Source organism: Manacus vitellinus, unplaced genomic scaffold (genome assembly GCF_001715985.3).
Source record: "Manacus vitellinus isolate BGI_N305 unplaced genomic scaffold, ASM171598v3 scaffold_3_pilon, whole genome shotgun sequence".
In the NCBI taxonomy this organism is placed as follows: domain Eukaryota; kingdom Metazoa; phylum Chordata; class Aves; order Passeriformes; family Pipridae; genus Manacus; species Manacus vitellinus.
This window is the reverse complement of record NW_021940535.1, coordinates 40,527,164-40,539,220: the sequence shown is the minus strand read 5'-3', so window position 1 is coordinate 40,539,220 and position 12,057 is coordinate 40,527,164. Positions and strand designations below refer to the sequence as shown.

General features: G+C 37.9%; 1 protein-coding gene across 1 annotated transcript; it reads right to left on the bottom strand.

The window, feature by feature from the left end:
- Positions 1-492: 492 nt before the first annotated feature.
- MTPAP (mitochondrial poly(A) polymerase) lies at positions 493-11,350 on the bottom strand. Its single transcript, XM_018075826.1, has 9 exons — positions 11,262-11,350; positions 10,023-10,195; positions 9,243-9,476; positions 8,691-8,915; positions 6,262-6,473; positions 4,539-4,765; positions 3,281-3,373; positions 3,113-3,186; positions 493-1,385 (listed from the first exon to the last, which is right to left on the bottom strand). The coding sequence occupies exons 1-9, from the start codon at positions 11,320-11,322 to the stop codon at positions 1,047-1,049; spliced, it is 1,638 nt and encodes a 545-aa protein (XP_017931315.1). The 5' UTR covers positions 11,323-11,350; the 3' UTR covers positions 493-1,046.
- Between the last annotated feature and the right edge of the window lie 707 nt (positions 11,351-12,057).

Genomic DNA, 12,057 nt, shown 5'->3' with positions numbered 1-12,057 from the left:
CCCGCTTTCCCCCTTCTTCTGAAAACACTCCTTTTTGTGGCAGATGGACAGAGGCAGAGCACTCAATGTTTTAAGTCAGTGAAAAGCATTGACTCTACTGGCCCAACTGATCTGGAAGAGAGACAGTCACCACTCTGCTGAGTATGTGAAAACCAAGGCAAGACTGGGAACAGGACTCCAGCATGATACGTGATTTTCTATGGATCTCTGCATGGGACAGATCCCTCTGCAGGAAGGCTTTGGTGTCACTTAGTAGGCAGCAACTTTGAATAGAGTGATGAAGCAAGAAGAGCATGCAAAAGCCCCTGCCTGAACCTGAAATACAGGTTTAAAATGAAGCTGAAGGTAAAATGAGAAACATTACACAAATGTGGGCGGGGACCAGTCCTATGGGTACAGAAAACAAAGGAGAGCTGACTAAATAAATTTGAAATCAGGTGGTAAACACAAGAGCAAACCCACTTTTCCAACACAAAACAGTTGCACTACCCCTGGAGAGCAATGCTTTAGGAAACTGCAAACCCTACTATCTAATTCCATTATCTTTATTTTGTCTTGGCACTATCTACATGAATGGAAAACAATAGCAAAAATAGATGCATGCACTTCGGTTTTACTGGCTTTCAGTACATGACTGGATTGGAAACAATAGTTCCAACACATTCATCTTCTTTCAAACTGTGGTTTCACTGAAAGGTGGCTGTTTCTTGAGCTGTTACTTAGCATATCATTTGTATGTTAGTCAACAGAATTCCCAAAGGCTCTTTCCCATGCTGCTCCTGTCAGTCTGAAGGCTATTTCCAAAATGTACCAGTAAAATTTCCATTTGAATATTCTTCATTCATAAAGCAGATGGAAAAGTGAAGAGCAAGGAGGAGAAAAATGTACAGAAAGGAGACCTGTACAAAAAGAATCACAATGAAAAACAGAGACCATCTGACTTTCCATTCCCCATAACAGAAATATTAAAAGTTATGTTCTTCAGACTGCATGTCACATACAGTTCCTAAAACAGAATATTAGCTACTGTGTTTCTGTGCTGAAAGTCATTTTCCCACTGCTTTTTGTTGGCTGTTTGCATTATTTAACTTTAAAGAGTCCAAGAGGCTTCTGATTGTTTCACTTCCTATTCCTTTCATCCTATTCTTCATCTTGCTGGAATTACTTTTTCCAAACGGTATCAGCAGTGCTGCCAGTCCCCAAGGTTCTTTACTGATTATTCTCTGAGTTTTATCTTCCTTCTGTAAAATCCAGGCACTTTCTCTGGCCATAGCTATGAATTTCTCCAGCTGTGGCTGATTAACATTCTTGCTGATATTAAGGTCTTGTTCAAAGGGATTCCAGATATAAAGAGGAGATGACTCAGGTTTATTTACTTCCTTTCCCTGCAGATAGTGTAAAGAAAAAGCAGAAGTTGCATATATGTACTATAGGCTGAGCAAATAACAAATCACTTGACTTATTACATGAGCATTAAAAGTGTTTTGACTTACTAGAGAACTTTTTGCAAAATACCCAGTCGTTATTAATCAAGTTAATTTTCCTGTCAACCTGACTCTTGAATGATTCCTGTTCTCTGAATCCTCTTAGTGGTGGTTTTCCTTGCCACATTCAGCTTAGATTTCCTTCAAGGCAAAGAACACGCAACTACAGCTTAACCTGTCTTTTTGGCCATTCTCCCATTTGCTTTTCAACAAACCTCAGACTTCACCCATTGCAACCCCCTTCTCCTATCTCTGTTTGTCTATGGGCAGCATGAATGTGTCACATGAACCTGTGTAGCCCAGTTTGATAAACTATTGCAGGCACTTGAACTGTTCAAACCATTCATCCCACAGTACTCAGAGAGTTCACAGAGCTACTGTAACTAAACAAGATTACTGCCTTGGCTGAAATCCCTCCCAGTTCGGTCTGTCTTCTAAGCACAGAGCTATTGAGGTCATGGTTTACTTTTGGTCAGTTGGTATTGTACAACACACGTAGTTGACAACTGTGTAGGTTTGCTATTTAAATGCACTTCCATTTCAGTGCTTATCAGTGCTTCTTAGCTGACCTGTTTGGTATTCCAGAACCTCTTCAAGCCTTCTATCACAAGCTCTAGAAGGAACCCACCAGCTACTCCTGGTCCAGGAAGTGTCTATGTACGTGTTGTCCCAGGACCAAGAGGATAGACTAGTTAAACAGAAAAAAATCAGCAGCACAGACACTTCCCTTAACTAGCTCAGGCTCCAAACTCATGGTTTTGCTTGTCTTTTTAAGGCTTAGTGGCAAACAGAAGTTCTCCACCTTAATGAATCAGCTTCTAGGATCAACCTGCAACTGCAAAAAGAGCTCTTGTGCCAGTGACCCACAGCACCCAAACAGGAAACAGGACACAAATGGGTGTCCACACAGCAACATGGCATTGGAACCCCTACCCTGTCAGCAGCCCAGCAGGAACAGATGCAAGTTAGGGTAGTTATATTTTCATATATTTCTATTATACTTGCATGCACACACATATGGATCAATAAACAGAATGACTTAAACATATAAAGCAAACTGAAGTGAATAGCACAGAATAATCACGTATGCCCTGCTTACTGAGTTGTACACACAGTTACTGTAGGCTGATACAAACTGCAGTGGAAAATGCAAGTGTCAAAAGCAAACTCAGAACTCAGCTGTAAGTTTTAATGCAGACTCTCACTGGGTCTGGACTCCCAGTTTTAAGTGCAAAGCCTGTTGGCGTACAGGATTTGTCACAGACTTTTGCTGTGACATACATCATGACATTTGAAAAGTTTTCCTCTCACAGAAGCAAAATAGCTTTGACTTTTTCAAATTGCCACTTTCATTACAGGGCTTTCAAGTAAAATCATACAGGCTTAACATGATTTTGTGCTTTCCAACATATCCAGGTAACGACACTGTAGATGTTCTTAATGGTATGTAAGTTATTAGGCTCTGAGAGGAAAACACTCTTCCTTCAAAGAAAGAACTCAGTTTCTGGATAAATGTACTTTTTATATACAATGAAAAATGACAGAAATTGTTGCTTAATATATGTAGTTTATCAAGTGGCAGATGGTGAGATTCAATTGATAATGATGAGCAATTAAAATTTGTTTACCTTTCGAAGATTTATGGAATTCCTTCTGAAATCAAAGTTTCCAAAATATTCAAAAAACTCACCCAACAATACATCTAAGGGAAAGAAAAACAAGGGCCATGAGTAACATTAAGGAAAAGTTTATTTTCAATATGCTCATTAAAAAAAAAAAGATGGAGATTTACCTACCAAGTGTTTCTGTATTTTTTGTAGGTTTAATCTTCCTTAAATCACTAACAAATGAGCAATCATATCCTCCAATTATATGCTTGTCTTTTGCACCTGAAAAAAAATGGCCATGTTTTGACACAATAAACAATAAAATGCCATTGTATTTAATGAAATTCAGATAACAGACATGACTGAAATCAATGAATGCTACCATATTACAAAAATTAGGAGTTCACAAGTGAACTTTTAGGTTAAAGATTCAACTTAAAGTGGTAAAAGATTTAAAAGAAAAAAAGTCTACAGATAGGCAAAGGAAAAGAATCATGAGCAAATGGCATATTTTCAAAAGCCTACAGGAATAAGGTATGACATCTGCATACAGGGCTGTATTATACACTAAACAGCACAACTCTCTTGGGTTAATACCTACATCAGAGTTGCAAAAAAATCAGACCCAGAGCATCCACTGCCTTTTTCTGAAAAACTTCAGAGAATTAGGAATATCGTTGTAAAATCTCAGAAGAGATATTTTATGTATAAAAAATTCTACAGAATTCTGATGCAAATGTTTAAAATTATTTTAAAGCAACTGAACACAGACCTTTTTCTCCACTGAAAGCACTCAAAGCTTCCAAGGAAGCATGTCAGTAAGCAGAAGGCATGAATGAAGAATTAAGAACTTGAGGTGTCATTCTCTGTGCTTTCATAAGATTCTCTGAAGATAATCAACCCTGAAAGCTGTGTATGAAACAGCCAGAACAGCTGGTTTGCAAAGATACAAGAATTATTTGCAGATGGCCTGAACAATCTCAAGGATATTACAAATTGTGAGGAGAAGATACAGCCTTTCTTTTAAACATTTGTTATCTCTATAAAACAATACACATCATATCAATCTGCACAAAATCCTTAACTTCAGAGACATTTGAGACCCTACAAGTCTTCTAAAAAATAAAATACAAAATAAACAAAAAATTCAGCACAGGAGCACTGAACAAATAAATTACTTTTAATTATCTGAGGTACAGAGTAAGTCTAACCCTTCTATATAGAATTTACTATTGTACCGAAAATGGTTTTATTTTGCATTTAAGAATGCATTATTTTCACAAAAAATACAAGTAAAACTTGTGTATTCCATCAAACTTAAGGCACACATAATATCCATTAGTATTTGAGAACACAAAGAGATGGCTTGGGTTTATTTATCACTTTAGAGAAAACAAAGATGAAAAAAACAATAAAGTGCAATAAACAGAGAAATAGCTGTCCTGACCTGCCAGTTCTTTAAGTTGGTCGAGTGTTGGAATGATAGGTGGTGATCTCTTCTGCAGAAAAAACATGACCATCATGGTCAGAGAGAAGTTGGTAATCCAGGTACCAGGAGCACTGTTGGTAAGTCCGTGAACACGGGCCCAGCACCGAATAGTGAACACCAGCGCTCGCACACGGGAATCCAGACAGCCATAGATATACAAGAGTTCTGAGCTTCTGATAGCAATGCTGAAGAAGAAATGAAGAATAAAAGACATGTAAATGACCAGAGAATTGTGACGTATCAGATGCAATGTTCATTGTTAATTATAAGGTGGTATCCATTAAAAAAAAAAAAAAGTAACATTTATGCATTTTAGAAAATAGAAAAAGAATTATAGAATTGTAGAACGGTTTGGGCTGGAATGCTTGAAATTGTCCAGGATGAAATACATGTACTTTTCCCCAGTAAGAAAACTATGATTTTGGGTAAATAATAATACTGCATTTGCACTGTTTCCCATTTCCTTGTTCCACATCACAGTAGAAGAAAAAAACCAAAACCAAAAAACCACCATCAAGTACTCAGGAGTCAAGCTACGAAAAATCGAGGTGAAAAATAATTTAGCCACAACTGCCTTCAAGGTATATTAGATAATATCTCTATCCTACTATATAATAAAATACTTCTTTTACAACTTTCATCTAAAGAGTAATGAAATGCTGCACTGAAAAATAAACTAAGTGCAGAGACACAATGAATCTGCAAACCAATTCAATTTTGTAATTTTCAAATGATTACTTGTTTTCTTCTGTAGGACCAAACAGTAATCTGGAAGGATAAAGGTTTTCAGATGGGTCAGGTTTTGATCTGCTTCATCACATTGTTATACAAACCTTCTTGTAGTGTACAAATGGGAGGGCAAGAAAAAGTAGAAAAAAAATGGAAGCACGGTGTTAGAGTAAAACTTATTTTGGTTCAGTTTTAGCCTGAAGTGCTCGTTGAACTATAGTTGCAGATTTTACCCCAAAACTTGCGCTGAATTCTTTTAAAAATTCAGCATGGCCTTTTGGAGATGTTTGCTAGGTCAACATTTTGTAACACCTGGACTTCTGAAATTTCAACCGTGAGGTGCCTTATGGTGTCCACAGAGGTTTGTTATTACTCCAAGCAACAAGAAGACAAGACGTGCAGTCCCAACCAGCCAAACCATCCAGCAGTGAATTACAAGGATGCTTGCACAGAACTGCATCCCAACTTTCACTGTGGCTGCATACAGAAAAATAATTTTACTGCAAGACATTTGTTCAATCTTGCCTTAATAACCTCTGCACATTCTGAAACAGAACTTCGGGTAATTCAGGACAGTTTCCGCGCTTTGCTGTCACCGAACGGGCGCGGAGGGAGCGGAGCCGTGACGGGCATTCCCAGGCAGCCCGCGCCCCCTGGCGGCACCGCAGGAAGACCACAGACTCCTTTTCCAGGGATCTTCCCAGAAAACAGGTGAATGCAGGCCCTTAGGAAGAAGGAAAGGGTCTATTTCCTATGCTAGAGAAAGATAACCACAGCAAAACCTGAGCTCTAGGAGTTAAAAAATACCCTTTTTACCTTCAGAGCCAACATTTGTTCTTAACATTTGTTAAGAACACAGAAAGGAGCAGACTCAAACAGTTGTCGTTACAGGTTTTCATAACACTTTAGGTACTTTGGAATTCTTTCTAAACTTTTTGAAATCAGGTCTCACCTGTTGCTCACTGACAGATCACACTGGAATCCTGTCGGTTGATGGGAAAATTTCACCAGAGGGCAGCGAGCATTGAGTATCTTCTGTACACTCACACATCCAGGACCAAAATTATCAAGGCAATCACCAATCACAGAAAGAATCCTCTGAGTCGCTAATCTTTCAGATGGTAATCTTTTCATCTGAAACTCCATTTCAAAGGGACCTTTTTTCTAACACAGAATTTTAAAAGCAATCTGTTAACTCTAGAACAAAAGAGACATTTAAAAATACTTCTGAAAGACTACAACAATTTACAAAGGAGCTTGTACAACTAGAGATTGAAAGACAAGAATTATTCAAAGTAAAATCCACGGAGCTTAAAATAGGTAAAAACATATTGCTCTCTCTTTTATATTCTTTTTCAGTGATTAAATTCTTCCAGGCTAATAGTGATGAACTTACTGTAAAGTTACTTGTTCAAATGAAGGTATAATACTACTATGTATCACTAGTGGCTAAAACAAGTAATTCTGGAATTCCCAAGAGAGCATATATGCTCCAACTGCAAAAGAGGAGCATACAATTAAAGAGGGGTAGAACATAACCAAACTACTGTTAATTTCAAGCCACCAGTGATTCCATTTCAAATCCTCAGAGAACACTGAGTTGTTAGTGAATCAACCAGCAATGCAAACGAAAATGTCTTTTTCATTAAAAATGTAAAAAAATTTAGCATGCAAATTACTTAATCCTTCAAAATTAAGATAAGCCTCTGTAAGACTTGAAATAATCACTTCACATCACATAGTTTTTCTGACAAAAATATTGTGAAGATATATTTAACAACATCAGAAATTAATTGTCCTGTAGGTCTTTCTAGTTTGATTTGCCATATTTGTAGTTTTTACCTCAATAAAATAACTTCATACTTATGAAATGTCTGTTCTCTTCATAGTCTCTCTGTGTTTTTAAACCTCGGATAATTTTGTTTGCTAATCCAATACTTGACACTGACTTATCCTTCCCCTTGGGACATGTCATGGGTGAATGCATACTATGCAAACAGCATTACAGTGACCTAACTCATCAGCTGAGACACAGAGGTTATTTTTCTTGTCACCAGATTGGTGCAGAGAAAACGTGCACTCACAGTTGGGTGAAACAATTCAGAAGTTATGGACCTTGCAGCCTTTCCAACAAACTCACTTTAGGTGCTGAATTTCTGAGTGGCTCTGGCAATCACCAAGGTGACCGTTCCTGCTCTCCTCCTGCCAACAGCTCTCCAGTCAGCACGTGTGCTGGAACATGTGAGGACAGAGGTCCCTAATCCCCTCTGGCTGTGTAGCTGCATGCTACAGTAGGACTGGCTCAAAGTGAAAGGAGCCTGTAACTATTCAGCATTGAGATAGGTAACAGAAAGAAAAAGATAGTAACTTGGCCAATCACTTTGCTTACTGTTGGTCTTGTAACCCTCAGCTTCCTGAGGCAGTGGTGCAAATTCTGTACTTTGGTCAACAAATTCAAGTGACTGTATTTCAACTTCAAGCCTCTGCACTTGCTTAGTAATCCCTGCTTGTCTTGATGCTTACTGTTGTATTATCAATGAGGCATTCAAGTAACTAGTAAGTATCTTACAGAAAGTCTGACAACTGAAAGTATCTGATTATTGATCTGATTCAGTTCCTATTTGGTCCTGGGCCCCAAAACATCTACAGTTCACATATTCCAGCTAATCCTCAAGCTCCTCCACAGTGAAAATCAGATGCTGTTAACATGGTAATTTTCTCAGGACAGACAACAAAAATATGAACATTTGTGTCACTGTAACTACTCACCAGCACTATCCCAGGTTCTAAGCCTTCACACCTCCACACACTCTTATTGTGTGTGTGTACACATATATATATACACACACATATATATACGCACCTCAGTACATAATCCAGTAACTTTCCTGGAGCATAAAGTCAGCTCTTTCAGCTAAGGAAAAGAATCTGACAACCCTCTCAAAATGCACATGCTCACACATGCACAAACTTACTATGCTTTAGAACATGGAGGACCTTAAAAATCAAAGCCAAGCTTTAACAGAGCATGGATATGAGACCCAGCAGCTCCAGAGAAGAAAATGCAATAGTAGAATGAGAAGCTCTGACTCTGCTGAATCAATTTTGGAGGATGAGGGGTTTTTTTCATAGTGAAATTCACCCTAACAGTACAAAGTTTATATAAACACCAAACCATTTTCTTCCTATTGCAAGAAAGATCTCTTTCATGTCACATCCAGCTTTTGAAAGTCTTCAAGTCCAAACATTCAAATTAACTTGTTCACAATCTATAGTATGAACTCATGTAAAACCTGAATATAAATAAACTGATTCCTGTGTGTGAATGAGCTGCTCTGTTGAAGAAATCCAATAAACTGAAGATGCACAGCATAATCTTACCATTTTTGTAGGACTCTTTTGTGTATCATGGAAGTCCAGAAACATGTCCACATCGCATCCCAGTTTGCCAAAGGTGTTGACTGAAGAGCCAAATGGCTTTACTGTGCTGTCTGGAAAATATGCCCGTGCAAAATCCCGAACCAAAGAACAGGCCAGAAATCGGAGCCTGATATTTTCTTCTGTAAGCTGATACTCATTCAGTAGAATGTACATCTGACTGCTTATCTAGATCAGAAAATAAAAACTGTAAACATACAATAACCTGTTTTCTATCTATTAACATATATTTTCATCCATTTAATATCACTGCAATTAGAAGATTATTTTTTAAACTTTCAAACAGGTTTCTTTCATACGGAAAAATTATGTTCACAATTAAAAAGACTAATGTAATTGATTTGTTTCAATGTAGGAGAAACAGATAAAATTCTAATACGGGTTACTTTTTTTTACTAGAAATAAATTTCTTTTTAAATTTCACATGACCACTTCAAAATCTGAAATGAAGCTGGTTCATTTTTAATTGAGAGAAATCTAGAAACCTCTACTTACACTGTCTGCAAGACAAAGCTTTTGAATAAGGCCTGTCACTGGAATGTGACACTGAGGAGAGAGGTGAAGTGGTGTCTCTTCAGCAGGTTGACTCACTGGGTTTTTCAGCGTGAAAGTAAAAAGTCTTGATTTAAATGGGACAACATGATGCTCTGCAGCATTTGGGATTCCAACAGCATCCTGCAACGAGGCTATACTGCTCTTTTCTGAAAACTCTACTAAAGCATTGATGCCCTAAAACATTAAGAATGCAAATACAGGGTTAGATAAATGCATACAAGCCTTGAACTCATTGTACTGATATTATTCAGATGTTCCTGGGAGTACTGAGACAGTTTAATATGCCAGCCCTGAAACTGAATACAAGGTTCTGTATCTCAACATGTTTTAGATGCTTCTACAAGAGGTTAAAAATATTTATGATGTGCCATTGTTGGCAGTAAACACTAAACATAAAGTTCTGAAATCTACTTATCTTCACAACTGAAATGCTCAAAACACATAAAAAATAGTTATCACTATTGTTTGAACAAAGAACAGTGCAACATCAAAGTTTCAAAGATTTACTGCAAAACGGGTTGCTGGCTACCCCTCAGAGGTGCTGCTTAGACGACTTCTGAATAAAAATCTGCTGCTGAGCAACTTGTAAACATTAGCACAGATAAAAACTGATTTAATATACTAATTATATATAATTTGCATAACTTGCATGTATGAGGACATAACCAAATGTCGGTATTTCTTTTTATCTGATTTTAGTTCACATTGTTAATTACTTACACGATTTTCAAAGAAGAAGTGACTTCTAACGTTTCCATGACTGGATAAATACTGCAATAACTTTTTTTCATTAAGTTTTGATGGGCACTTAATTAAAACAGTCCGTTCAGCTTGATCCAGTCGTTCTGTTTGGACCTCAGTGAATGTCTTCTTTCTGGTATTGACTTCAGCATCTGTAAGAAGAAATGAGCATCAAGGTTCTTCTACATAAACAGAAAGATGTAAAACTGATTTTTAGTACACTTAATCTCTTCCTCTGCATTGAACAACTGAATAAATGTTTGTCCTGGTTCTCCAAGATGGTGCAAAAGAGAAAACCATGAAGAAATAATAAAAGACTGAAATATAAGTGTGTTTGTGTAACAAATGCATAGATTTGTAATAATAAGGAGTAGGAAATGTAGGAAGAAAGCAATACTGACTTCCCTTGATGCCATGGGAAGCTTGATGATACAAGGAGTCTTTGTTCTTTAATTTGCTGTTCACCACCAAAAAACTTAGCACACACATAAGAGCCTGGAACTGTCAGCTAGGCTATGAGGCAGACCTTTGGCAAGCTGCACTAAAAACATAACCTCTCTCTGCTACCACAAAACCAGCACTTTTACCTTCGGAACATTTCAACACTTGATATTTTTACAACTCAGCGCCTTCCTTTACAGTAAACTCCTACTCAAAAATTTCATTTAATAATACACTTTCATCTGCTCCACTACAATAAACCCACAGATCAGTTGTATCTCACCACACTACTGGCAACCTGTACTGTTGCTGACAGCCTACAGAATCCACGTGGAATCGAGACATACTGAACCTCCAGAAACATGGAAACTTTTTTCCTCATTGCATACAGGCAAGGGGGCCATGTCCCAAATCCAAAATTATAATCACTTCCCTGCATAACTCTCAAACTAATCCACTGACCACATCCCATCAGCAGAGTCTGTGAAGCTGCTACCTATTAATACTGACATTCAGACTGGGAAGCTGTGGAGCATTTCCCAGCACTATCTGCCACAGGAAGATTCAGCAGAGAGCTCCTTATTCTATGTTTTTGATATTGAGGAACCCATGTGATATAGCTGCTTCATGAAAATCTTAACTATCATGAAATGATACTTGTTAGTATTACTTTTATTTATTTTTTAAAAATCTTTTATTTTGTAAGTCTATTGAGCTCTCATGGAGACTAGTAAATAGTCACCAAAGTAGTTGTTTCAATGGCTTAGTTTTTTATACCATTTTTCATCAGAAGACCAATGAAACACTTTATGAAGATGACACATAGCCTCGTTTCCATAGGAGCAGAGAAGGGTGAAGTAACCAAGATGCAGAAAGCACAAGTCCATTGGATGAGTTGCATGATCAGAAGGTAAAACCAGATCTTCTCACTCTCACAGTCCTCTGCATTAGGCCAGAATGGTTGTGATTCTTGCCCGATTTACTGCCTGTACACACTTAGTTACTACAGCAGATGTGCTCTGACATTTTCTGCCTCTGTCTTTTGCACAATCTGAGCATGGCACAAATTCACACGTTCACATCCAAATGGTGGTTGTAAGTATTTCAAATGCATGACAGGCAGTCCACTTTGCTTTCTTCCCCTGTTCCACAAAACATTTCCAGTTAGTGCCAGAGTTTCACAGTCGTTTTAAAGATGCATACACCAGCACTGCTGCTAAAAGAAACAGCCCCATACCCCATATGCTGCTCTCTGCATGCTGATGCTAATGCAAGCATTTACACAGTCATGCAGCAAACCAAATGAGACTAATGATCAAAGTTATGCAGCAAAACAAGAATGATTAACTGTAATCTGGAGTTGTTTCTTAATCCACTTTGCTGCACATCTGCAAGTACAAGGATATAAACAGCAAAAGACTTGTTGGCTTTGAGAAGCTGTGATAATACTGCCTCATCGTCTCCTCTCCTCAAGAAACGCTTGCTACCTCACGTTTTCAAGCTGTACAACATGAACACAAGCACAGGCCTCAGGCTCACACCCACATGAACTGCTACAGCACAGCAGCGATGG